The following is a 24,475-nucleotide window of genomic DNA, read 5'->3' on the forward strand; positions in this document are numbered from 1 at the left end:
GAATTTCAGGAAGGGTTTTGGAGGTGACTACAGGGTCAAAATGACCCCCGGACATCTCCACACTTTATGTGAACTGGAGTGGCCAACTTTTGATGTGGGATGGTCCCCAGAAAGCACTCTTGACCTCCCCACGATTCGCCGAGTCTACATAGCTGTCCCCGGGACCCCAGGACATCCAGACCAGTTCCCTTACGTTGACTCATGGTTGGAAATAGCCCGCACCTTTCCTCCTTGGGTACGGTTCTGCTCCAATAGTAAGGGACAGTCCAGGGTCCCCGTTGCACGGAACCACGAGGCCACATCCAGAAAGACATGACTAAGACCATTTACCAGGGAGACCCCGACGAAGAGCCGCCAACACCTCCCTACACAGCACGGCCAACGGCTGGCACACCCCGCCGCTTCCAGACACTCCGCTTCCAGCCTCGGCCTCCCCGTGGCCACAACCCAACCAGCCCGGAGCCCAACTTCATAGGATTAGTGGGAATCGAGTTGGACTGAAGAAGAACAGGCTCGTTGGAACTCGGCCCCCACGAGCCCACAGTTAACTTAGATGTGGGGGGCCAAACAGTGACTTTTATGGTAGATACTGGAACATAACACTTGGTAGTCACCACGCCGGTGGCACCGCTCGGGGACCACAGAGTCACCATAATGGGAGCCACCGGGGATCAAGCTAGGAGCCGACTGTTCTGCCAGGCTCAGACTTGTAAATTGGGAGGACACACCGTGTCGCACGAGTTCCTCTACTTACTAGACTTCCCAATCCCACTCCTGGGATGCGACCTCCTTACCAAGTTAGGGGCGCAAATCTCCTTCAAACCGTCAGGCCAAGACACCATGTCACTGCAGCCCCGTCAGAGGGACTTATTCTGTCTATCACCACCCCGAGGGAAGAAGAATGGAGGCTCTACGGGACTGGCAGTATAGAACAGAACCCAGAAGCCTACAAGGCTGATTTCCTGGAGGTTTGAGCTGAAGATAACCCGCCTGGGCGAGCAAAATATAAGGCCCCAGTTTTGGTGGAACTGAGACCCGGAGCTCAACCCCAACGACTACGCCAATACCCCATCATCATCAAAGGAAAAATGATCTCATAACAAACTAAATAACATCATAATTTTTTTAATGTTTATGTTGTGCTGCTCACTGTTCCAGGTGTCGTACTTACATTACCTCTCTTAATCCCAGGAAAATACCCCAGAGGACTCTAGCTATTCTCATTTGCAAATGGTTTACATCATCTGTCAAGGTCACACAAACAGGAAGGGATGGAATAGGATTCAAAAACTAAAGTAAAGTAGATGCTGTGTTAGAAGTACTGTACTATCCCTTTTCTTACTATCTGTTTGATCTCTTTTATTCCCTGTTAAACTGACTCATTGAAGGAAGGAAAGAAATAGATGAAATGTGATATGAAGCGTTCTCAGTTAGTTACTATTTTTCTTCCTTTTTTAAATCCAGAAATTCTCCTCTTTTTCTCTTCCCCACTCCCACGCCATGGCCTAGAGTATCTGGGATAACTTGTATTGAGATGATTTACATTTCGTTTTTGTGAAGACTAGAAATTGTCCAACAGCCAAGAAATAATAGTAGGTTCTATGTGCCTAGCTCTCCTTTTGACGAGGTGCAAAGCATCTCCAGTTCCCACGTGACAGCCCTCCCTCACACCACCATCTGGCCAGACGTGCTCAGCAGTGTTGTTTTGTCCGTCTTGCTAGGAAAGATGATCAAAATTTGAGGGCTAGAAAGGTACTTTCTGAAAAGTTAGCCAACTACTCAATTTTTTTTTTCAAAAAAAGAAAGTAAGAAAGAAAATAATCAGTTAGCAAGTATGACTAGAATCCTAGTAAGCACAGAGTACAGTTATAGGCTTTAGGAGAGAAAGGGAAAAATATCAAGAAAAGAAGATAGAAAAAAGGCATGGAAAGAGGAAGGAAAGAAGGAAGAAAGGAACAGGAGAACGAAAGGAAGAAAGGAGAGAAGAAGGTGGGAAATTAAATTCCCTGGCAGCATCCACAGGCAATTTAAACCCATTTTCAGCTCATCACTCCTTGCCTCATTGAAGACAATTCTAAAGACATCCTTTATTGTCCTTATAAATTCTATTGTGATGTTATAAATTTTATGTATTTTTTTGGCCTGTTATCAATGAAGATAGGTAGAAAATAGAAGACAACAGATGCAATTAGCCTTTAATCTTTCAAGATCACTGTAGGTTCTCTGGAACCTTCTTTGTTGGTTAAACAACCCAGGCCGCCTTGAAAATCCTGCTCACTAAATTTTTATAAATTCTTTCAATACGATTTAAAATCGTCTCCTTAACAGATAATGATTCTTTCCTTTTGTGGGCATTTTCAGTATTAACCCAAATTAGATCCCAGGGAATCTGAGTGAGGACTATATGACAAAATACCTCTTATACAAGGAGACAACGATGCACTTTGAAATTCACCAGTTATTTTGGGCTTTTTTGCCCTATGACAAAAAAAACACAAAGTCCATATTCTTGTTTCTACTTATGTTCCTTTCCCGAAACCTTTCTCTAAGGTTCAGTTTTAGAATACTATGTTCATCTGTTGAAGGTGGTCTAAAAATGAGATTGATTGGGAAACCTCATGTAGACCGTCCAGTCTCATGAAACTTGGATTTTATCAAAAAGAACCCATGCTCCTGTTTGCTCAAAACAATCCCAGTTTATCTCTGTGGTCATGGTATAATTATTAAAACCACATCCTTTTACTATCAAACATGTCCCAATACAGATGATATTATACCTATCTGTTTTTAAAAATGTATTATGTACAGCAGGCAAGCCAGTGTGCAATTGGTTTGAATATAATAATGAAGTTATTGGTGAAAACAGAATCCATCCTTTCATGAGTTTTGATTACACGTGATATTCTAAAATTATTTAGTTAGACATTTTTTTTTTACCTCTGATGGATATAAATCAAGCCGCAGATTTATGAATCCCAAATTTCCCTGAACATCCTCATACTCTATCATGTCCCGAAATGTCATATTTTATATTCTGACTTCAGATTTAAATGTATTGTGTTGAATAATCATGAAACTCAGAGTCATCTAATGGGCTGCCTGAAAAACGTATCTTCTTGCATTTAAGAATGTATTATAGATTAACATTCAGTTAAGTGGATGTAGAATATCCCTTTCAAGGGCAGGGCATGTATAACTTTAAAATCTACTGGCTAGCTTCTTGATTCTGACCAATCATCTCTCCTGTTCTTTCTTTATAAATGAAGAAACCAAAAACAAGCTGTCCCATATGGTTTAGTCGGTATAAAGTGTTTAGCATAGTACCGGACACACTAAATGCTAAAAGAGATTAACTATTAATTTTATCATAATTAAGCTGGCAACATAACTCCTCCTAGGGTGAGAACCTTATTAATTTTTTTTGTTGCTGTTTTTTGAATAACTGAATGGGTCATCCAGATGTGAAAAGATAGGCCTTAGAACCTGATCTTAAAAGTGTTGCAAGACAAAGGGAAGGCTGAGTATTCCACCACAGAAGGTGAGAGAAGGGGGTGAGGAGCCTCTGTGCGTGGTGGAGAACAGGGGAGATGAGGGAGGAGGGCTCCAGAGGGGCAGGGAAGGTGCTCAGGGGACAGTCTGCCCATTGAGAACTCCTGAGTGGTGGGGATAGTCAAAGGGCTTAAGAACAAGGGTATCCAACACTGGGTTTTAACTCAACGGCTGTGCTATGTTAGGCTATAACTGCCCTTCCTCCATTCCCAGCAACCTTCCAGTTTGTCCCATTTTGCATCGAAAGGCGGAGTGTATTAACATTCCAGTCAGCTGGAGCCCATTCTCAGAAAAAAAGTGATTTGATATATGAGTCCTAATTTTCCTGTTAGAAATTTGGGGGTATAAAATTAGGCTGCCCAGGTAAAAGGGACCGGGGGATAGTCCCTGAAGGTTGCTAATTACTGTTAAGGGAAAATTCTCAAAATGTTAAAACCATGATCTCATACAAATACAATATGAACATGTGTCAAAGATTTTATTTAACTCATTAATTGAAGAAGAGCCAATAAGGTGTTCCACTGATTCAAAGCAGAATCTGAAGAACAGACAAATATACTCGTAAGCAGTTATGAATGCACTGAACCAAGTTTGCTCCTAATATCTATTAGGTAATGAAATGAGTGTATTAATAGATTAATACCTACAAGTGCTAATATGTCATATTTGAAATCCACTTTTCTACAGGGCAGGAATCAATTGAAAATTGATTCTACAGGGCAGGAATCTATATGAAAAAATTTGCATTTCTATAGACAAGAAGCATTTGTATTACTATCTGTTTTCTAAAGTTTATAAATGCTAACCCTAAAAAATCTGCTTTATAACCCCCAGCATTCCACTGAAAGATGCTCAGTAATCTCTTGCCATTTCAGTCTTTCACAGCTATTCATGACAATCTAAATTCATAAAATGGGGACACACCTCCTGGTGAGGTTGTCCTGAGGATTACAGAAACGTCTAAATTGTCTGGCACTGACTGGATGCTCAATCAATGACGCATGGAATATGATCAAGTCACAGTAGGATGAGAGCTGACTTTTGGGCCATTCATGAATGTACGCCATTAGAAGACAGTCACAATTTGTCTCTCCTATTACAGACTTTGTCACTTAGCTGATGGTTTTATAACTTTAGGTCTGTCTGCCATTGCCGTTATTCACTTGGCTGGGAAACTGGTCCAGATTTTCCTCTTGATGGCACAGCAGTGAGCCCTAAAAGCCTATAAGAAATGTCTAATTTTGTCGTTCCTTTACAAATATCTTCAATAAATTAAATACTGAATCATCAGCATTATTTTTATTTAACATTCATATATGCAATTCATCGTTTACAGAATAAAGCTTTCAGTAGCATATAGGACAAGCTAGATGGTAACAGAGGCAGCTTTGTAGCTGCTCAAACAAATATATTCCAGAAGTACCAATTATAGTCAGTGTCCATCTCAGGAAGCTGTCTGTGCTATAATCAAGGACTTGTCCATGCACCTTTCCTGATCAACCTTAGCTCTCAAAGATTTCAATAAAGATATATTAGTTTTGCAGCTGACAATGCATAGAAGGATAATAAATATGACGGATGACACTTAAAGTTGAAAAATATTTCTGTTATAGATGAAAACCCAAAAGCTGAGATGTAAAAAGGATAACTATAAGGTCCTGCACTCAGGTTCCATAACGCAATTACACAGCCAGGATGGGGAGGCCCTCAGGATGGCAGTTCTTGCAGAAAGATGAAGCAGGTTTCAGGTAATCCTGCTAATGGAAAACTCAACACGAATCTACTGTGTGATGCAGCTACTAAACTAGTTTACAAAAATTAAGCTTCATTAAGAGAGGTAGAGATCATGTCTGGATCACAGGAGGTGATGTCTGTGTCAGGAAGATACACAGCTCTTCAGTTGACATATGGGGTTCAATTAGGGATGTCAGATTTTAAGAAGGGCATGGACGAATCTGAGAAAATGCAGAAGAGGCTGGATAGTGGGTGGTCTGAAAATCAATTCCTGTGAAGAATATCTGAAAGAAGCGGGAGTACTGAGTTCTCAGGAGAGCTTTCCAAGTGATGAGGTTCATTTTTTTCAAAGACTTAAGGCACTGTTACACAGAATGAAAAAAGACGTGTTCGGTGCCTTTCCAAAGAGAAGATCCAGCACCAATGCACAGAAGTAACAGGGAGACATTTCCGGTTTGCCTATGAATTACAGCTGATTAAAGATGTCATAGGATGTGTGTGATATAGAGAGCTTTCAACTCTAAAAATATTTAGGCAGAGGGTGGAAAACCCCCAGAAGGGATGGGATAGAAGGGGTTCAGATATGGGTGGGAGGTTGGGTAAGATGCCGACCAAGGGTCCAGCCCATTTATGAGACTACAATCATTGGGCAGATCAGTATACTTCAAGCAGTTTCACGGGGCTAGGTGATTATTGGTTTTGTTTTTGTTCCAGCAGAATATAAATCAGTGCTTCCCCACAGAGGGAAGACCACAGGCAGTCCCAGCAAGGAAAAGACAGCCCACGACAAGCCAAGGAGAGAGGCGTCAGAAGAAACTACCACTGTTGGAACCATGATCTTAGACGTCTACCATCCAGAACTGTGAGAAAATAAGTTTCTGTTGTTTATGCCACACAATCGGTGGTACTTTGTTGTGGCAGCCCTGGCAGACGGATGCATTTTCCACTTTCTCTAACTGAAGTGGTTTGATTGAAGTTTATCTGCCTAAGCCAGGAACTCCTCCTAACTAGGAAGGGTGCTGACAGGATTCACAGAAAGCTGCTTTGCCTCATCACTCAAGACTGTGTGGCAGCAGCTGCTGACAAGTGGCTCAGTCCCATCTGTAGCAGATCCAGCTTGGCCCAGATAAGCCTGATGACAATCAGTGTGAGCATCTGATCAGGGCACCTCGTGCCACCTTCTCCCTCACTTATTCACTCAATTATCTCAAGCAGGCCTAACTGTAGGTAACATGGCTGCTTTCTGCAGCACGTGAAGGAGTTCATCCTATTGCTATTTTCCTCTTTATACTGCTTTGTATTTTTCACATTTTCTATGTGGATCTTGAACTAAGAAAAGAAATAAAAAATTTAAAAAGTAATCTGAGTCTTTTTCTTAAAGCATTTCTGGATTTTGGAGAAGTCAACAAAAAAAGCAGCAAGAACGAGAGTAAGCTTTAAAGCAAATTATCAGGATCACTGTTTACTCAATAGAAAAGTAAATTTATAGAATAAAGCATTTTTTCTGAGATTATTTTTATATATACTTTCTCTATTTTATACCTTCCTGCTAGCTTACAGACATCTTGGGAATGTAAGTGGAAGGACATTACCAAGGGTCACTTCACTGAAACATGAGTTTTCTTTACAATGACAACGTGACTTACCTTCATGTCCATTGATGGGTCACCCTGCAGCAGTGTCCACTCATACTGGATGATGGCGTGGTCATCTGTGCTCTCGCGGCCATCTAAAATCACCGCGTCTATGGGCAGACGCAAAACCACATCCTGCCCGGCCTTGCTAAGTGGAGGCTCATCCTTTTCTGTGAAAGAAAGTAATTCACAGGAGAGATGATTCCCTATTTTTTTTCTAATTGATTAAGACAGGTATCTTGTTTGCTAGAATATAGCCTAGCAAAGAACTGCTAAGAAAATACATAGCAACTGAAAGTTATTTTCTTATTGATTTTCATTGTATTCTCTTTACATAATAAATAAAACAGCAATGAATTATGAATGTGGAATTTAGCTGTAACACATGGAGAAGAGGAAGTGTGGAGTGTCAGCTGTGAGCAGTAGCAAGAATCAAGTTATGGGTAAAAGACAGTGAATTAAGCCCTCCCATGTGTAAATCTGGAGTAGTTTTATTCTCTAGAGTGAAATTTTCACTTAATTTATAAACAACTTATGTTCAAAGGTCTGTTAAATGAATTTATATTAAAAAAAAATTCTTGGGGCCGGCCCAGTGGCTCAGACAGTTAGAGCTCCATGCTCCTAACTCCGAAGGCTGCTGGTTCAATTACCACATAGGCCAGTGGGCTCTCAACCACAAGGTTGTCAGTTCAATTCCTCGAGTCCCACAAGGGATGGTGGGCTGCGCCCCCTGCAACTAAGATTGAACACGGCACCTTGAGCTGAGCTGCCTCCCGGATGGCTCAGTTGGTTGGAGTGCATCCTCTCAACCACACGGTTGCCGGTTCGACTCCCACAAGGGATGGTGGGCTGCGCCCCCTGCAACTAACAACGGCAACTGGATCTGGAGCTGAGCTGTGCCCTCCACAACTAAGACTGAAAGGACAACAACTTGAAGCTGAACGGCACCCTCCACAACTAAGATTGAAAGGATAACAACTTGACTTGGAAAAAAGTCCTGGAAGTACACACTGTTCCCCAATAAAGTCCTGTAAAAAAAGAAAAAAATTATTGAAACAAAACTTGAAAAAAACCAAACCCACCTCTGATATAGATTTTTTTTTCTTATCCTCAAGTTTTAAAAATAGGAGTGATAAAATGGCAGTGATATAAATTGATATGAAAAAGGAGTGGAAAGTTAAGGCAAGTTCTTGGATCCATACAAAATGAAACCCACAATGAAATTTTGTGGAATCCAATTTTTCATCTAGGAAAATAAAAGAGATTCACAGCTTCTAAATAACTAATCTTTATAACCGAAGCCGGCATACCGAGTTTCTGAGATAGCAAAACAAGTTATGTATTTACATATGATCTAGAATGGTACTAATTTAGGCTAATTATGTTCATTTAAATAGTAATACTTAACTGACAGCTGCTTCCGTGATGACTGATGGAAGAAGCTGCATTTCTAAGAGCAGAGCTGTGAATATTTTCATTGATTTAAGTTTCTTATTAATCAGTTTACCCAAATCCACATGTATTTTAAAGAAACTTAGTAATATGTAACTGGACAAACAAGCTCTACAGGTTAGCATTACCTTTTGTATGTTCAGAGACCTACTTATTCAGACCCCTATCTTCTCATCTAGTAATTCTCTGAAGGCCCAGAAACGGGATTTATGTGAGGGACTGGCAGCTCTTTGAGCTGTGACTTTTCTGAAAGAGAATGCCGCTGCCAGCCTCAAAGGGAGATGACTCTTTTTGTAATGAGCATGTTACAAAGAATAAGCACACTTGATATTGCCAAAGGGCTCATATGTGTACTGAGAACATGATGAGTCCCATTTTTATAGTCATTTAAAATAATGAGGACTCATAACTCAGATTTTAATAAGCCACAGAAGCAACCCCTGCCTAAGAAGAAACTTGTTCTGCCTTTTTCCACCTCTAAGCAAAAATCCAGTGCCTGATGTTTTTATTCTGCTTCTCCTAGGTAAGGAGAGATGTGACAACTGCATCACTCATAGGCTATTTCATAGAGATTTATAGAGAACTCGCCTTTGGTTCTGAAAGGTTCATTGTTTTTCACACAAGGTTTACCATTTTATAATTATGGAAAACATCATATAATTCAGCAGTACTACATTATAGTTAGCAGCTATTTGCATTAACATTTATTTTAAAATACTAATTTTAAGTAGACAAACTGAAATATAGCTATATGCTATAAACAACAATGGATGTTAATTTTATATATATATATGTATATACATACATACATACATATATATATATATACACACACACACACGTATATATATCTTTAAACCCTCAAAAATTTAACCCCAAAGATTTCAGATGGAAGAATCACATAAGCATTGAAATATCCCACGTATTATATAACTAATTAATCTTGCCTTCCAGGAAGAAAAGAAAATCATTCTTTTCCTCATTTCCTTTTCTTTAGGTGAGCTTTAAGATTTGATTTATAAACAGTGAAATCCTCATGTTCTCTAAATTGATCATTGTTGTATTTGAAACAACAGAGATACATTTCCTCCTCAGTTCAAGTCTAGCACATTATACTGTATAATGTATTTTCAAATAAGCCAGAGCTTATCTACTCAGAAACAGACCTTAAAACAAACAAACGAAGAGGAAAGGGGTATGCTACACTTAAAAACATTTGACTTGCTGATGAAGAACAAGATATATGTAATTTTGAATTCCCATCATAAAAATGTAATAAGCCACTGTTAAGTACTATGGTAACATTGATTTCTTTTGAAAACTAGACAAACTTGATAAGATTTAGAGAGGTAAGACTCATACTAATTTTGGGGAACATATCAAGGTAGCATTTTAGACAGAGAATATTGTTCACTAATCTGATTTACAACACACTGCTGAGAACAGAGCCTTAATGACAGGGAAGAGGTTCTAGAATCTGGATCGGTACTCTATGGACACAAATGATATAGCTGAGGCTGAGAAATTAGTAGGGCCTCCTGAAGCCAGGGTATGAAAGTGGGACCAGACTAAAGGAAGAGGCTAAGATATTTACGATGAGTCAAAATCCATTGTGGGTTTTTTGTTGGATTTTGGTGGCAGTTTTTAAAAGTTGCAACATTTTAGGAAAAGAAATGATTCACCACCTCAATATCATTATCATCATCTTAGGTGTGTGCTGTTCTAGTCTTTCTCCGTATGAACTGATGATAACAACCATAGCTTCCATTTGCTGGATGATTTCCTTATACCCAGAACCATGGTAAGTCCTTTTGAGGCACAACTTCTGTCAACTTTCACAAGTCCCTAAGGTAGGAACTATATTATCATTAGCATCATACTCCTGAGGAAACCAGGCTCAGAGAGGTTAGCTTAGTTGCATAAGCTGACACAGGTGATAACTTTGTCAATTCAGATGTCAGCCCAGATCTTTCTAACTAAAGGGCTCTGTCCTTCCCACTATTCTTTGACACCCCCAAAGTATATTCCAGTTATACTAAATATAAATTTACATCCTGAATTTAATCTAATTTATTAATATGTTCTATTTACTAATATTGGACCTAGCACATATCCTAGCATTGCCCATATTACTACATGAACTTCCCAATTGCCATTTTGATTTCCTAACCTCTATTACTGGACATTTACTTTACCAATTTATACACCATTATAAGTTATGCCTTTTTTGCTCATACTGTGTTTCCCTGAAAATAAGACCTAGCCGGACAATTGGCTCTAATGCGTCTTTTGGAGCAAAAATTAATATAAGACCTGGTATTATATTATATTACATTAAATTATACCCACTATTATATTATATTATGTTATGTTGTTATGTTTATATTATATTATATTATATCAGGTCTTATATTAATTTTTGCTCCAAAAGACGCATTAGAGCTGGTTGTCTAGCTAGGTCTTATTTTCGGGAAAACACAGTATGTTTTCTTTGGCATGGACCATTTTCCTAAAAAAAAAATTCCAGAAGAATGAATATTTTTATAGCCTCTGCTACATATTTCCTGATTTCCAAAAGAAAGGTATCAATGTACACTTTTGGTGACCATATGACATAATACTAACTTCTCCACATGCATGCCAATAGCAGAATAAAGAGCAAACTTATTTTTGACAATTTAATAAGCATAATCTGGCACCACTTCATTTCTTTGATTAACTTCTAAGGTTGAACATTTTTCTATGTTTATCAAGTATACATCCTCTTCTGGAAACTTGGTTCATATCCTTTGCCCATTTATTTTTTTCTTACTGATTGGCATAAGCACTTTCTATTAATATATTAATACTCTTATCTTATACTTTCCCAGACTCTTGTTTGCAATTCCTTTTGTTTCTTGACATAAAGAGGATTTGTAAAACATGTATATCATCCATCCTTTCTCTTTGCAATCTCTTTGATTAGAAAGTTATCTTCCCTCCAGATACGCAATAGTAAATTTATTTTCTTCAAGCCTTTCTATGTATAACCTACGGCTTAATTTATTTAAAAAAATATTTAATTCTTTAACCCATCTGGAATTTATTGGTGTGTGCCCAGAGGTGCAGGTCTAAATGTATTTTCCCCAACATTCTCAAACAGTTATCTCAATATTAGTTATTAAATATAATTGCTTGCCATTCTTTTCTGATGTCTATTTACAAAACAAAAGGGAGAGGTTGAAAATGTGAGAAAGAAAGGTCCGTGGAGGAGATCGGTCAGGCACCTGTGGAGGGATTAGTCTTGAATCAGGAAGATAAAGTCTTTCCTTTTCACTTGGATGAGAAGAGGGAGAGGCTGAAGGTGGCAGTGCCTGGGTGTGCAGAGGGGAGAGCAGAGCACTGCTTAACAGCTTTGATTTTCCCTGACACAAAAGGGGGCCTGATTTCCAAAACTGCACAGGGTCTTCCCAGAGACCCTGCTTTTCAAGCTGAACATCTAGTGGAAACAACATAAAGGTTCTGGTCCGTGAGCCGTTTGAGATTATATTCTCTGGCTCCAGCTCCAACCTCTCCACACCCTCTTTGCTGCAGCTCTCCACTTTTATTGGGGTTCCTAGTCCCCAACCCCTCCCTCCAACCAGCTGCACGACGCAACCAGGGTCCTATAACACATCATATGTGTGCTGCCTTTGTAATTCACAAAGCATCCTTTCCTTGATCAGCACAGCCTGGGCTGGAAGGCAAGGCAAGCACTCAAGGCCCAAGCGATTAGTAGGGACCCTTACATAGACGAGCTGGCTCTCACACCCAGGTGTCAGGACCGCAAGCCCCCTACCCTGCTCTTTTCACACTATTGCAGGCAGATTCAGTCATGGCAACACACTTCTTTCCAGCATCCTCAGCTCGTCCCTGCATTTTCCTATCACCTTCGACAGCCACCTGGTCAGTCTGTTTCTCTGCTTCCTGGTTGCCTGGTGCTGCTGGAGAACACATGAGCTGCTCCATCTGACACAGCTCCACAACTCCCCTGCAACTCCCTGAGACCCTCAGGCAAGTTACTTTCTCTTGCCAAGCCCTCCAGCACACTGGTTTATAATAGAACCTAGATCTCTGGGTGTTGGGAGGACAGAGAGGTCGTATGTCTAAGGAGATTATAACACCAAAACCAATAAATGGCAACAAACAGGACTGATGGGTTTTCCTATAAATTTGTGCTATCCCATCCCACCTGGTCCCTTACCATTTATGATCTTTTTACTCATCCTAACAAATTCTCTGCAAGAGTTTTTCTCAACCATTTCCACATTCCTTTAGCCTCCAGCTCCAATGCTCACAGAGTTAGGGGGAAAAAAACATTCAAGAAGGAAAACTGTACCATGTTTCCCTGAAAATAAGACCTAGCCAGACAATCAGCTCTAATGCGTCTTTTGGAGCAAAAATTAATATAAGGCCTGGTCTTATATTATATTATGTTAGATAAGACCTGGTCTTATATTATAGTAAAATAATATCGGGTCTAATTTTTGCTCCAAAAGATGCATTAAACCTGATTTTCCAGCTAGGTCTTATTTTTGAGGAAACACGGTAGTAGTCTCAGAAGCATAAAGAACATGAAAAGGTTAAGCATCTGGGCAGGGAAACCGCAGGACGTTTGGGTAGGGTAACCTTTGCCCTACCTGCAGAGAGGAATGAGGGCGCCCCTGGTCTGAGCGGCACCGTTCCACATTTCCATGTTGCTAGGCATCTAAAGTGTGAGCATGGCAGTGTTTTTCCAGAATGAGGACCAACCCCCCCAGGGGTTACCTATTTTCACCCCTAAACATCTACAAAACTGAATTCCTAGACAAACTCCTAGGGCAAAGAAACAGAAAAAAAAAAAAAAAGACTTGGAAACTTCTATTAGTAAACTAAACTTTCAAAAAATTTCCATGGGCATGCTGTCTTTGTTTATTTTCCTTTCATTTTCCCCTGGCTTATAGGCAAGTTCCCTTTGGCAATGTCGGGGTGCACCACGATTGAGGGAAAGGGATTTGGGGTGTTTTTGCTGTTGGGTCCATGTTTGGACAGTGAGGAAGGATGTATGTGTAACAGCCGTGGGGCAGGCTCAGGGATGCTGGTATGATCCAAGTAAAAGTACCTCCTGTCTCCCCTTCAGTGAGAAAACTTTGGGGGTCCTTCCCAGTGTCTCCCTCCAGGCTGAGGCAGTCACTGGGTAATCTTTGATGTCGGCTCCCCTGACAAGGATTCTGAGCCTCCTCTTGGATGGAGATGAGTAGGCAGACAGGACATGGTGCACACAGATTTCCACACCATTCTCATTGGAACTGAAGGTCATGGAGACTCCGGATTTCTGAACTGGCTGAGGCTACTACCCCTTCTAATCTTGCTATGACATCATTTTTGTGTTATTGTAAGTCAAACAGCAATAGAGTGTGATCAAACACACTGAGCTGACCACAAGTGGGCCCAATGAAGATTTTATTCCCTTGGTGACCTTAACCTTCAAGTGCTACGACTGTGTTTTCCCGAAAATAAGACCTAGTCGGACAATCAGCTCTAATGCGTCTTGTGGAGCAAAAATTAATATAAGATCCGGTCTTATTTTATTATAATATTATACTGGGCAAAATATAATGTAAGACCGGGTCTTATTAATATAATATTATAACACAATATTATATAAGACTGGGTCATATTAATTTTTGCTCCAAAAGACACATTAGAGCTGATTGTTCAGCTAGGTCTTATTTTCCGGGAAACATGGAATTTTTTGTGCCTCCTATGTGTCTTGATTTTCTTTCTGAACATCTGCAGAAAGTAAAACCATTAGATGAAAAGCTTCATTTTTAGCTCGTTTTAAAAAGGGATGTGCCTTAAACTTTCTTATTTTCAACTAAATCAAGTCCCTTCTTTTCACTCTATGAAAGGGAAATGTAGTTCATGGGAATCAGTTGGACCCACTTCAAAAATAGCTGACTCTGTTCTTTCCCATTTATGTCTGATGGAAGCAATGGTAGGTGGGATCTGGAGTTGGGAGCCAAGCTAAGAAACAGGGAGTTATGAGCAATCTGGGATCTAATTACATTTTGCTCTTGGCAATTACTTGACACAAATCATATCTTATAAAAACATGAAGCTAAAATAAACTTTATTTTTTGCTTTGAGCTTATTGAATTTCAGTTAAACCACTCACCTCGGCCTCTATCCCCAAGGCTACAAAAATTGCAGAAGCAGCCCACCATGCCTGCTTCTGCTCAATCTACTGGGATTTGTTTTCCAGAAGCCAACCACAAGACTAAGAAATCAAAGCCACTCTTCTGGATGCACGCAACTAAGATAACTTGGAACAAGGGTGTTTCGTTTCTGACTTAGCTGATGAGGGCACAGCGTGGGGTCTTACAGACGCAGCCACCCCTCAGGTGCAAGGACAGCAAGCCAAGCGGTCTGACCCTGGCTTCCTTCAGGGGCATGCTTACCCAGCCGAGGTGAGGCCCGAGCGGTGGCCGGGAAGCCGGCGTCTAGGCCTTGCTGCCCGCCCTCCGCCACGCGGCTGAGGCTGTAGCTGCTGTAGCCGCGATGCATCGCGAACTTGCAGACGCTATGGCCGCGTACAGTGCAGTTGAAGAGGTAGCAGCCAAGCGCGGTGGCCGCGGTCGCGGGCCACCGGGGCAGCTCCACCACAGCCACGGAACAGCGCGGCTCGGAGCAGCAGGCCGCCACGCATTGTCGCCAGTCCCGCACGGCCGCCGGCGCCGTCAGGAAGCTGGCGCCGGCTGCGATGGAGTCCTTGGTGCGGATGATGGCGTCGGGCATGGCGCTGTAGCCGCCGCCGCCCGGGCCCGGGCAGCCCTGCTGTGGGCCGCCGCTGGCACGCAGCTCCAGCTCCAGCTTCTCCCGCGGCTGCTCTTGCTGGAGCTGCCGACGGAACTCCTCCAGCAGCTGCTCCACGCCCGAAAGGTGTGCGTGCAGCTCGGACAGCGGCGCGGATGGCGGTGCGGGGGCGCGGCTGCTCGGTAGCCACAGGTAGAGCAACAGCAGCCCGCGCAGCGTCGGGTGCCGCGGCGGCCACCTGCGCTTCGAGTTCGCAGCGAAAGCCATGGCGGCCGGCCGCTGAGGAAGCGACACGAGGCGGGAACGCAGAGCGCGAGGGCCGCAGGCGAGCTTGGGCCCTGGGCCTCTTTCGCGGCCGCGGCGGGCGGAGGCCCTGCCGCCTCAAAACGCTGCTTCTCCGGAACCTGGCTGCGCCCCCGAGGCCGCGGGCGCGCAGTCGCCGACAGAAACAGCAGCAGCGGGGGACATGGCCGACTGGGCCTGGCGCCGCTCCTCGTCCTTTCCGGGGGCTTCTCCCGGTGCCCGCGCCTCTCTGCGGGAACCAGAAGCCACAAGGCGGCTTCCCAGCGGATCAGCACTCGGCTAGCGAACAGCGGTCCGGGGCGAAGGAGCGCGGAGCTCCGCCCAGGCCCGCCCTCCGCTCGCGGCTCCGCCCCCGCCCTCCGCCCCTTCCTTTGCGTGGACGCAGTCCACGCCTACCTGTGCTTCTGGCAGGGAGAGTAATCCTGGAGGGTGAGTTAGCTCCCCAGAGTGCTGCTGGGCGGTGCGTGGTTCTTCGCTAGCGGCCCTTCCATCCTGGGCAGGGTTTACATCAAAGCCAATCGTTCTCTATGGCAAGCCCGACCTACTCAGGGTGTCAGTTCAATGGAGCACGAGCTCTTGGGGAACGAGGCTCTCACAAATCCTTGTGACTTCAGGGACTGCTCTAGACACACGGTCTAGCTCAACTGAGGAACCACTAGACACCATATCTGTCCTTCACCTTCATCGTCCCTGATTATTCCACTTTAGGTTCCTGAGATGTTGTACTTGAGTAGCAAAGGGTGGGCAGTGCGGTTGAAAAATATAAAAATCAGTGGTCACATTCACTCAGGTTTCCACAAACATAACTAGAAATCTGAATACAGCCAGTTATGGGGACCTGATGTTATCTCCACAGCATGAGGAGGGGCCTTCAGCTTAGATCAGGTAAGTGCGGGAGGACTTGTGTTTTAAATGACATAATAAGGTATATGGAAATGTTCAGCCCAGTGGAGGCTACACTGCAGAGTTCTAGCTGCCTGTGAGCAGCTTCTGCATCTTATTTCTCAGTTTCTCTTGGCTCATTTTTCTCCTGATTATGGATCACATTTTCTTGTTTTTTAGCAGGTCCAGAAATTTTCTGATTGGATTGCTTGAACATCATGAATTGTATATTCTTAAATGTCTGTATTTCTTGTTTTTGAGGGTAAAAATAAATAACTATATAGGAAAATAGCCGTCTTTACTATAATGTTTTATTTTCAGAGCTGACATTTAGGAACCCGTAGTTTTCAGATCCAGAACAGAGTAGGAGGTGGTAAATAAAAAACAAGAAAGGAAAAAAAAATAGCCCAATATTTCTTGTCATTTCATGAAAAGAACAAATTTTAAAGTTTTTTGTTTTTTTTTTAAATTTTATTGGGGGAAGGGAACAGGACTTTATTGGGGAACAGTGTGTATTTCCAGGATTTTTTCCCAGTCAAGTTGTTGTCCTTTCAATCGTAGTTGTGGAGAGTGCAGTTCAGCTCCAGGTCCAGTTGACGTTGTTGCAGGGGGCACAGCCCACCATCCCTTGCGGGAGTGGAACAGGCAATGTTGTGGTTGAGAGCCCACTGGCCCATATGGGAATTGAACCAGCAGCCTTCAGCGTTAGGAGCACAGAGCTCCAACTGCCTGAGCCACCGGGCCGGACTTCAAGTTTTTGAAGATGTGTATTTGAATGGCTTGGATGCTGAAAAAAATGGTCTCACCTCAAAAGGCTGTGTCTGGACTGTACCACCATGGGCTACAGGTTCTTCCACTTAGGAGATATTTACTCCACACAACTGCAGCCACTGTAAGACACCCTTGAAGCAACATAAGGATCCCTTTTGCGCTAGACCTCAGAGAGCTTGAGTAGGCTTATTATGAAGAGAAACTTTCACCTTTGATAAAAATGTCCCCAGAAGTTATCACCAAACCTTTTAAATACTAGTTATTACAACTATTAATGTTAAAAATAAATATATGTGATAATATGACATAATGTTAACAAACAATTGTATATGATTTCAGAGTTTGCTGAACACTTTCATGTACATGATTTCCAATGGCAGCTGTGGAGTGTGGGGGCTCAGCACTAAGAAAGTGCATCATTTCTATGTATAGATGGATCAGAGGACAGGGGCCGGTGAGACCATGGCACCTCTCCCGAGTCATTACCAGGTTACATCCTGGCCAAGAGCCAGAGGCCAGCCTGCTTCTCACCTGACATGGTTCCTGACTTCCTAAGGACCATGTGAAGATGCCAGTTAGCACTGAGCAAATGAATATCACTGGGAGGATCCATGCTCTTCAGTACGTATCTGGGGACTTCAATGGTGGGACTGAAACAAAAAAAAAAAAGCAAAATCCCTGTCAAATCTAAGAATACACCATCCTCCCTCTAGGCTACCGACTTATTATGTGACAGCCACTCTATCAGGTCCTGTGGTCTAAAGATGAGCAGGGGTTGTGCCCTGTCCTCATGGAGCGCATATTTCTACTAAAAAGACAGCAGTTGGTCATCTGATTATCACACAGTTGGACATGTTTACTGTGGGTAGACCTCTTTGAGGCTGATAGAATTGGGGGTGCTTAATTCTGTCTGAGGAAGGAGGCGAAAGCTCCATAAGAATGACATTTGAGCTGGTTGAAGAATAACTATAACTGAAGGCAAAAAGGCTTTTGATCCACTGACCCCTGGCCTTCTCACCAGGGCTGTCCAGGTCTGTGCTGTGATTTGATAGTGAGCTCAAAGCAAAGAGAGTGAGCACCTGTGACAGAAAGATGCAGGGGTGGCCCTGGGGACTCCCTCTGAAGGGCCTGGCCGCTAAGGGAGGGACCTGCGTTTCAACCCTCTCCATCTTCTGCATCCTTACTTCTGTCTCACCTTTAACTGTCTGAGGTAGGAAAATACTCTGATGTGACCATGGAGCCCAGGTGCACATACTGTTACCAGGTGGATTTATCTGACAGATGTTTTTAGTGACATCTACCAGGTCTGAGGTGCAAAATACAAGAAAGTGTCTGTCCCCCTGGGACTCATATTGTAGGTGAGCACACAGGACTTTCAACAGAAGTGAGGAAAGACCCCATAGGACACATGTCAAATTCATGATGGGTCCTGGGTATTTAGGAAAGGCTTCCTGGAAGAGGAGCTGGGACCTGGCAGGAGAGGGAGAGTTGTGACATGTGAGCACAGAACCACGCACAGTGCCTTAGGCTAGGGTTCCTGGTGTACTGGGGTAAGTACCATCCTGGGATCCAGTTTAGCTATTTTTACAGAAACACAATTGCTTCCTAAGCAGACAACAACTGTTCTTCTACCCTGGGCCTTTCAAACTTACCAGTGGTTGTAGAAATCTCTGGTTTTATGTCAAGCAGTTGCTTTTTGAGCTCTTTCATCGGGTCTTTCAAAGTTTCTGTCTGTCTCTCCCAGGCCTTTGAGCCATTCTCCTTCCTCCCCAGAGCACCAAGGAGTTTGACCTCCTTCCTAACACAGTGATCCTTGAAATATGTTTTCATCGATCTTGCCTTGAACTTCATACCATGGTTTCCATCAGGAATGACAGTGAAGTTATAGCAAAGATAGAGTATTTCAGGTCAGAGCTGGTGTTGTGCGAAAAAGGACCAAATGAACCCCTCCCCCATCTCTGTGACAGGAAGAAAATCCCCCCGATGGCAGGGCTGGCAGAGCAAGGACTGACCCTGTTCTTCCCCGACCTTCATCAGCTAAAGGCTAGTGCCCCTCCCTTGCTTGAGAAGGATCATGAAGCCTCTGCCTGGCAAAAATAACACATCCCTGGATGTGTGTCCTCTGTTCACCAGACCAACACACAGCATGAGCCAGCCCATGACCACTTTAGGGACATGCCAGGTGGCTATGGAGGAAAGGCCTAGATGCCAGAGGATTGTCAGAAATGAGCCCAGTGTCCTGTGGGGGAGATGGAGAGCACATAGGGAGCTACTCCTGGGGAAGCTGTATCATGGTGGGCTGTGTGTGGTGGGGTAGGCAGGGGGGCGGGGGGCAGGGTGAGGACACTGATAGATCCTGAAGTTGGAGAAGGCATCACTGACAATCATGGGTCACAGGACTTCGCACAGCCCTGGGAGGTGGTGCTAACCTGATAAGATGGGTCTTGCAAGCTTGGAAAAAAGCATGGCTACACTTTATAAAATAGAAAAGGCAGAACTCTGAGGCAGTAGGTGAAGGAAAGGATCAAATGCCTCAGACAAGTGAATATGACAGGATGGCTATAATAGGAAAAGGCAGGAAAGTGTCCAGTCAACCATGCTCCATGGGAAAGCCTAAAGAGAAACTCTTATTTATTAAGCATATGAGAAATGCATGGGTGAGAAGATCACCAGAATTCTCAAAAGGCTCAATGGTGACCTTTGTTGAATGTCAGGATGGTGGTAGTAGTCGGTTTCCCCAGAATGGCTTCTAATAGTAATGGGGATGGAAAATGTTGAAATAATGGATGCCAGGTGGAAATGCTCTATGTCAGGAACAAAGTAGCCACTATGATCAAAATAATTAGAAATGTCAGAAATCCAGCCAGGGCCTCAACCACAGACAGCAGTGACTATGGCTCATAGACCAGGGTGACCGTACAGGCAAAAGGCGTGAGCACCAACCTGGATACTTCCTGCCTGATCTAAGTAACAAAACAAAGACAAAACACAAGGTAAATGATTAGGAGGTAAAGCAGCCTCCCAACAAAAGACTGGATCCTTGGCCCAGTTTCCAGAACTGAGCCACGTCTCAGACCTGGAACCCATTACTAGAAGGGGATGCCAGGTTACAATGCCTGGAGCACCCTTGTGTAGCACCTTCCCCTGCCCTCAGCACCCACTGATTGGCTGAGGAAGCCTTTCCGGAAGCCTGGCTGCATTATTGAGAAATGAGGTCATCAGAAGCGGAGATTCACTTCCTAGGGACCTTTGTAGCCAGGCAGGAAATTTTTAAAAAGCTGCACATCCAGCCCAAGTGCCTCTGAAAGCCTTCATGATTTTTTTTCTTGCTAACAAAGTATAGACCACACACTACACACAGATGTGAGCTTGTGCAAAGCAGCGCTGATGCACACATGTGTGCACACAGAAGCCCTGTGGCTCATACTTCCCTCACTCAGCCCTCTACCCACCATGGGCTCCAACATTCGTCCACATTTCTGGAAGTGTGTGGCCAAATGCCCTCAGGTCTGTAGGAGTTTGCAGTGTTTTGTGCTTCTGAACACTTAGTTCCAAATCTCAGGGTTTTGTCCGCAGCTCCTGCCAGAGGCCGGCCAGGCTGGAAGCCCCATACCAACTCTGCATGTCCTTTGGGGAAATGAAAGTCGGCCTCCCAAGAATCAAAAAAGGAAATGAATCTAGCTAGCGGTGTTCCTTCCTGCACTCCTTGAAACACTGGTGTGCTACCCTCTCGGGGACCCATCTAGACCCTCAGTGGTGCTGCATGACCATCTCTCCTGTGTCTGGTACATATTTTCTTCAAGTCAGACCTACATCTGTGAGCCACAAAAAGGAAGTACAAGAGTGAGTGTCTGATTTTCCTCCTCGTCTCCCAATGTTGAACAGCACTAGTCAAAAGAAAGAATAGCATTTTCTTTATCATGACTTTTTGAGGGCAAAAACATCTCCTGGATACACTTCCTCAAAAGTGACATCTCCACTTCCAAAATACTGACCAACAGGAATCCATTTAAAGCTCCCTGTGCCCTAAAAGATATGTACTGACATCTTATATTTTCTCTTGCTCACAATTTTAGTCTTCCACATGTAAAAGAAGGCTACTACTCTTAATAATTAATTATGGCAGCTATTTAAATAATTTGTAGCCATAATCAGAAACCTTAGCTTTATCACTCTTCATCAAAGAGACCTCCATTATTATAAATTTTGATTCCCACTGCTCTGAAAAACAGGAACTAATGAAATGTCCTTCTCAGCCTTTATTTAAACTCCATAACAATTTTTTACTCTGAAAAAGAATCCCTTAATAATTATATAGTTAGTATTTCACACCCTCACATTCCTGACATTTTTATGCAAATTACATAAGATAGGCGACACACATTCTGGAAGCCAAACAAGCCTATGCCATTGTGGAATTAAATACGCAGGCTTTAGGAGAAAGCTTGTTGCCCCTGGACTCAGTGAAGACTTTTGTTCATTTCTTGCTTCAGATATTCTGACTCTTGCCGTGTTTCCAACTACAGGATGGAGAGTGTATCCTTAGCTCTTTTCTTTACCTCCGTCCCCCCCTCACCCCACCCCAAACCCTTGAGCTCTTCTTCTGGATAAAAAGTACAGGCTGAAATTCATTGTTGAAGATGTTTTGAAAGGGTCAGGAATTCCAATTTACTAAGTATTTCTTAGAAGCTTTTTGTTTTAACCTGGTTTTTGGCAACATGTTTTGGAATGTGGTTGTGCCTCATTTTCACTTAGAAAAGTAAAGCAAAAAAGTGCCCTGAAATTTGTTTATTTTAGTTAGAAAAAGGTTCTTAATTTTCCCGGGCTTTTGCCAAAGCTATGAATTTAACAGTATATAATTAACTCTAATATTCTTATGATTTCATTTGTAAAAGTTCTTTCAATGTGAGAGAAAGTAAAGTATAAGATTCCAGCCTAGACACGGGTTTTGATTCTGAGGTCCCCTGGGGGCCAGAGCCCGCTGACACAAATGCTGGAGGGCGCCCTCTGCGGATTTCCTTGGGAGCGCTAAAGGTGGCAACAGAAAAGGAGCTTGTAGGCACAGTGGCCCCCAGCTCCATGGAGTCTTCCTGGGCTGCAGAGTTCAGGAACTTGTTCATATTTGGTCATGGGGATATGGAGGGAGGAGGGAAGATGTGGTGATGGTGAATCTGCTCCAGTGCTCTGAGTAATGTCCTTTCTTCCTTAAACATTTTAGCAAGTCTTCACTCAGTAAATGCAGAACCGGATGTGACTGTGGAGCTGGTGAGGTCCTCCAACGGTGGCCAGTGAGGGACAAGCAGCGAGATACCACAGGACGCCCACGCTACAGAAGCCATCCCCTGGGACCCGGAAGTAAAATATGAGGCCCGGGAGTAGATACTGTGGCCCGGAAGTAGATACTGTGGCCCGGAAGTACACACGGGCTGGACGGCAGACACGCATGTTTATTTCCGAAGGAGCTGTTGTAGAGCTCACCGAGAAGCCTGCTGGGTATAAGGGAGAGTGTACGGGTTGCTTGGGGTACAAGACAGACACACACACAGACCTGGGTTGGATCTCAGGTCCAGTTCTGAATTTCTGTGTGGCCTTGGCAAAGAAAATTGGTTTTTCCTTATGACCGTCTTCTGCAGATTTGCAAATTGCAGCTACTGTGTCGACCTCCCGGGTCTTTGTAGGATGCCATACTGCTCAGTAGCCCTCGGCCCAGCACACAAGGTGCTCAATGCACGGGGATGTCCTTACGGTTTGGTGGCCCCGACAAAGGCTCCTCAATCAAAATGCTCTTCCCAAGTGACCTGTGTCAATGCATGGATTTCCTGCCCCCACTCAGTCACCAGATTATGCTGTTTGAAGGCTCCTGCAAAAACACATACTCAACAGACAGGTCCTTAGCAGACTTAACTGGTCCAGATGTGGCTTTGGCTTCTAGAATCCACACGACTTCCTCTGCAACACGCCAGAGCTGAACGTCCGGGACGCCCACAGCAAGTACCACCGGTGACCAACAGCACTGGTTCCCAGAGCTCATATGAAGCATTACCCTTGGGAAAGCCAATACATTTGGGGGAAGAATGTGAGCATTTCTTGACTTTCTGGAAAGTGGGCATTAGCTTATCCACACAAATACTGATCTGTGTCTGTTATTTTGATGCTGTTGTTACCTCTCAATTTGCACGGTTTAGGATCTTCTAAGTTCACTGCTCCTTAAACACACTTTAGAATTTTTCAATGGTAGACATTTTAAAAATGTATTGTTAAAATGTTTCAAGTCCTACCTATAGTTTGAAAGCAGTGGTAATTTTTTTTCTTCTTATTTTCAATAGAAAATAAACCTTACTTCCTTTTCTGGGGGAAGAAACAAAACAAAAAAGCAAAACCCACATATTCCAGGGGCTGGGACAGGGGACTGGGAAAGGAATCACATTATCCAGTTAGAAACCCCTTTGTTTGAAGGAGTTTATCAGGTCAACCAGTCAGTTAATTAGCAGGACCCTGACAACTGGACAAACTGCAGACCAGTTTGGAGAAGTGGTGTGAGAATGGGCTTAGGGGATGAGAGGGAGGAGTCTGGACCCCAAAAGGCCAATGATGTGGACCAATGGTTTGGGGCTCTGGGGGTGAAGAAGGGAGTTGGAGAAGAATACAGCAGCTGGAATGGGCACTTGAACAAGTCACCAAGTGTCCAAAAGGTGGTGAGGCTAAGGACACATTTTTTTATAAACAGTGTGTTAGTTGTTTCAAATAATATCCTCAGTATATTTTTATTCAAATGCTGATACTTTTCCAGGTAAAGAACGTTTACATTTAAAGCAATAGGTCCTAATAGTAATATGAGAAATGTACAATAAATACGCATATACTACAGGCATCAAAGAATTCTGGAAACTCAGAAAAAGTTTAGTAGATATACTTGGGGTAGGTGTGTGTTGAGGACACTTACTTTTAATCTTTTGTGTGTCAATGGGGAAAGGTTCTTTCCTACCCAGGCGGTGGTGCCTGGGACTCCTAGATAAATAGTATAATGACACAGGGCCTTGGTTCCAGTGCACCTTGCTCTTTCTGTGTCCTCTTAACCACTTGTTATTTGTCCATTGAGCCTTGTCTGCATGCAAGGCACTGTGCTGGATACTAGGAAGGATTGAAAATGGAGAAAATGGGTCCCTTGCTTGAAGGGGACACCCACTGAGTCTTAATCATTCTTAGGAAACTTCCTTCTCTAGCCTCTTCTACCGCTCCCTAAGGAGGGACCCAGCAGTCTCATTTTAGACATACAACTTTCTTCCACTGAGCAGAATTGATTTGGAGCCCAACTCAAATTCTTTATTTAGGGCAGA

The 24,475-nt window shown here is 43.3% G+C and overlaps 1 protein-coding gene across 1 annotated transcript in view; it reads right to left on the minus strand.

The window, feature by feature from the left end:
* Positions 1–15,781, minus strand: part of LRP11 (LDL receptor related protein 11) — a 52,261-nt gene extending 36,480 nt beyond the window's left edge. Inside the window, exons 1-2 of the mRNA XM_019746915.2 lie at positions 14,828–15,781; positions 6,930–7,087 (exon numbers count right to left, since the gene is read on the minus strand). Of these exons, the coding sequence (XP_019602474.1) occupies positions 6,930–7,087; positions 14,828–15,449 (780 nt within the window). The 5' untranslated portion in view covers positions 15,450–15,781. The remainder of the gene's footprint in view (positions 1–6,929; positions 7,088–14,827) is intronic.
* Positions 15,782–24,475: the final 8,694 nt, after the last annotated feature.

The sequence above is a fragment of the Rhinolophus sinicus genome, linkage group LG05 (assembly GCF_036562045.2).
Source record: "Rhinolophus sinicus isolate RSC01 linkage group LG05, ASM3656204v1, whole genome shotgun sequence".
Lineage (NCBI taxonomy): Eukaryota > Metazoa > Chordata > Mammalia > Chiroptera > Rhinolophidae > Rhinolophus > Rhinolophus sinicus.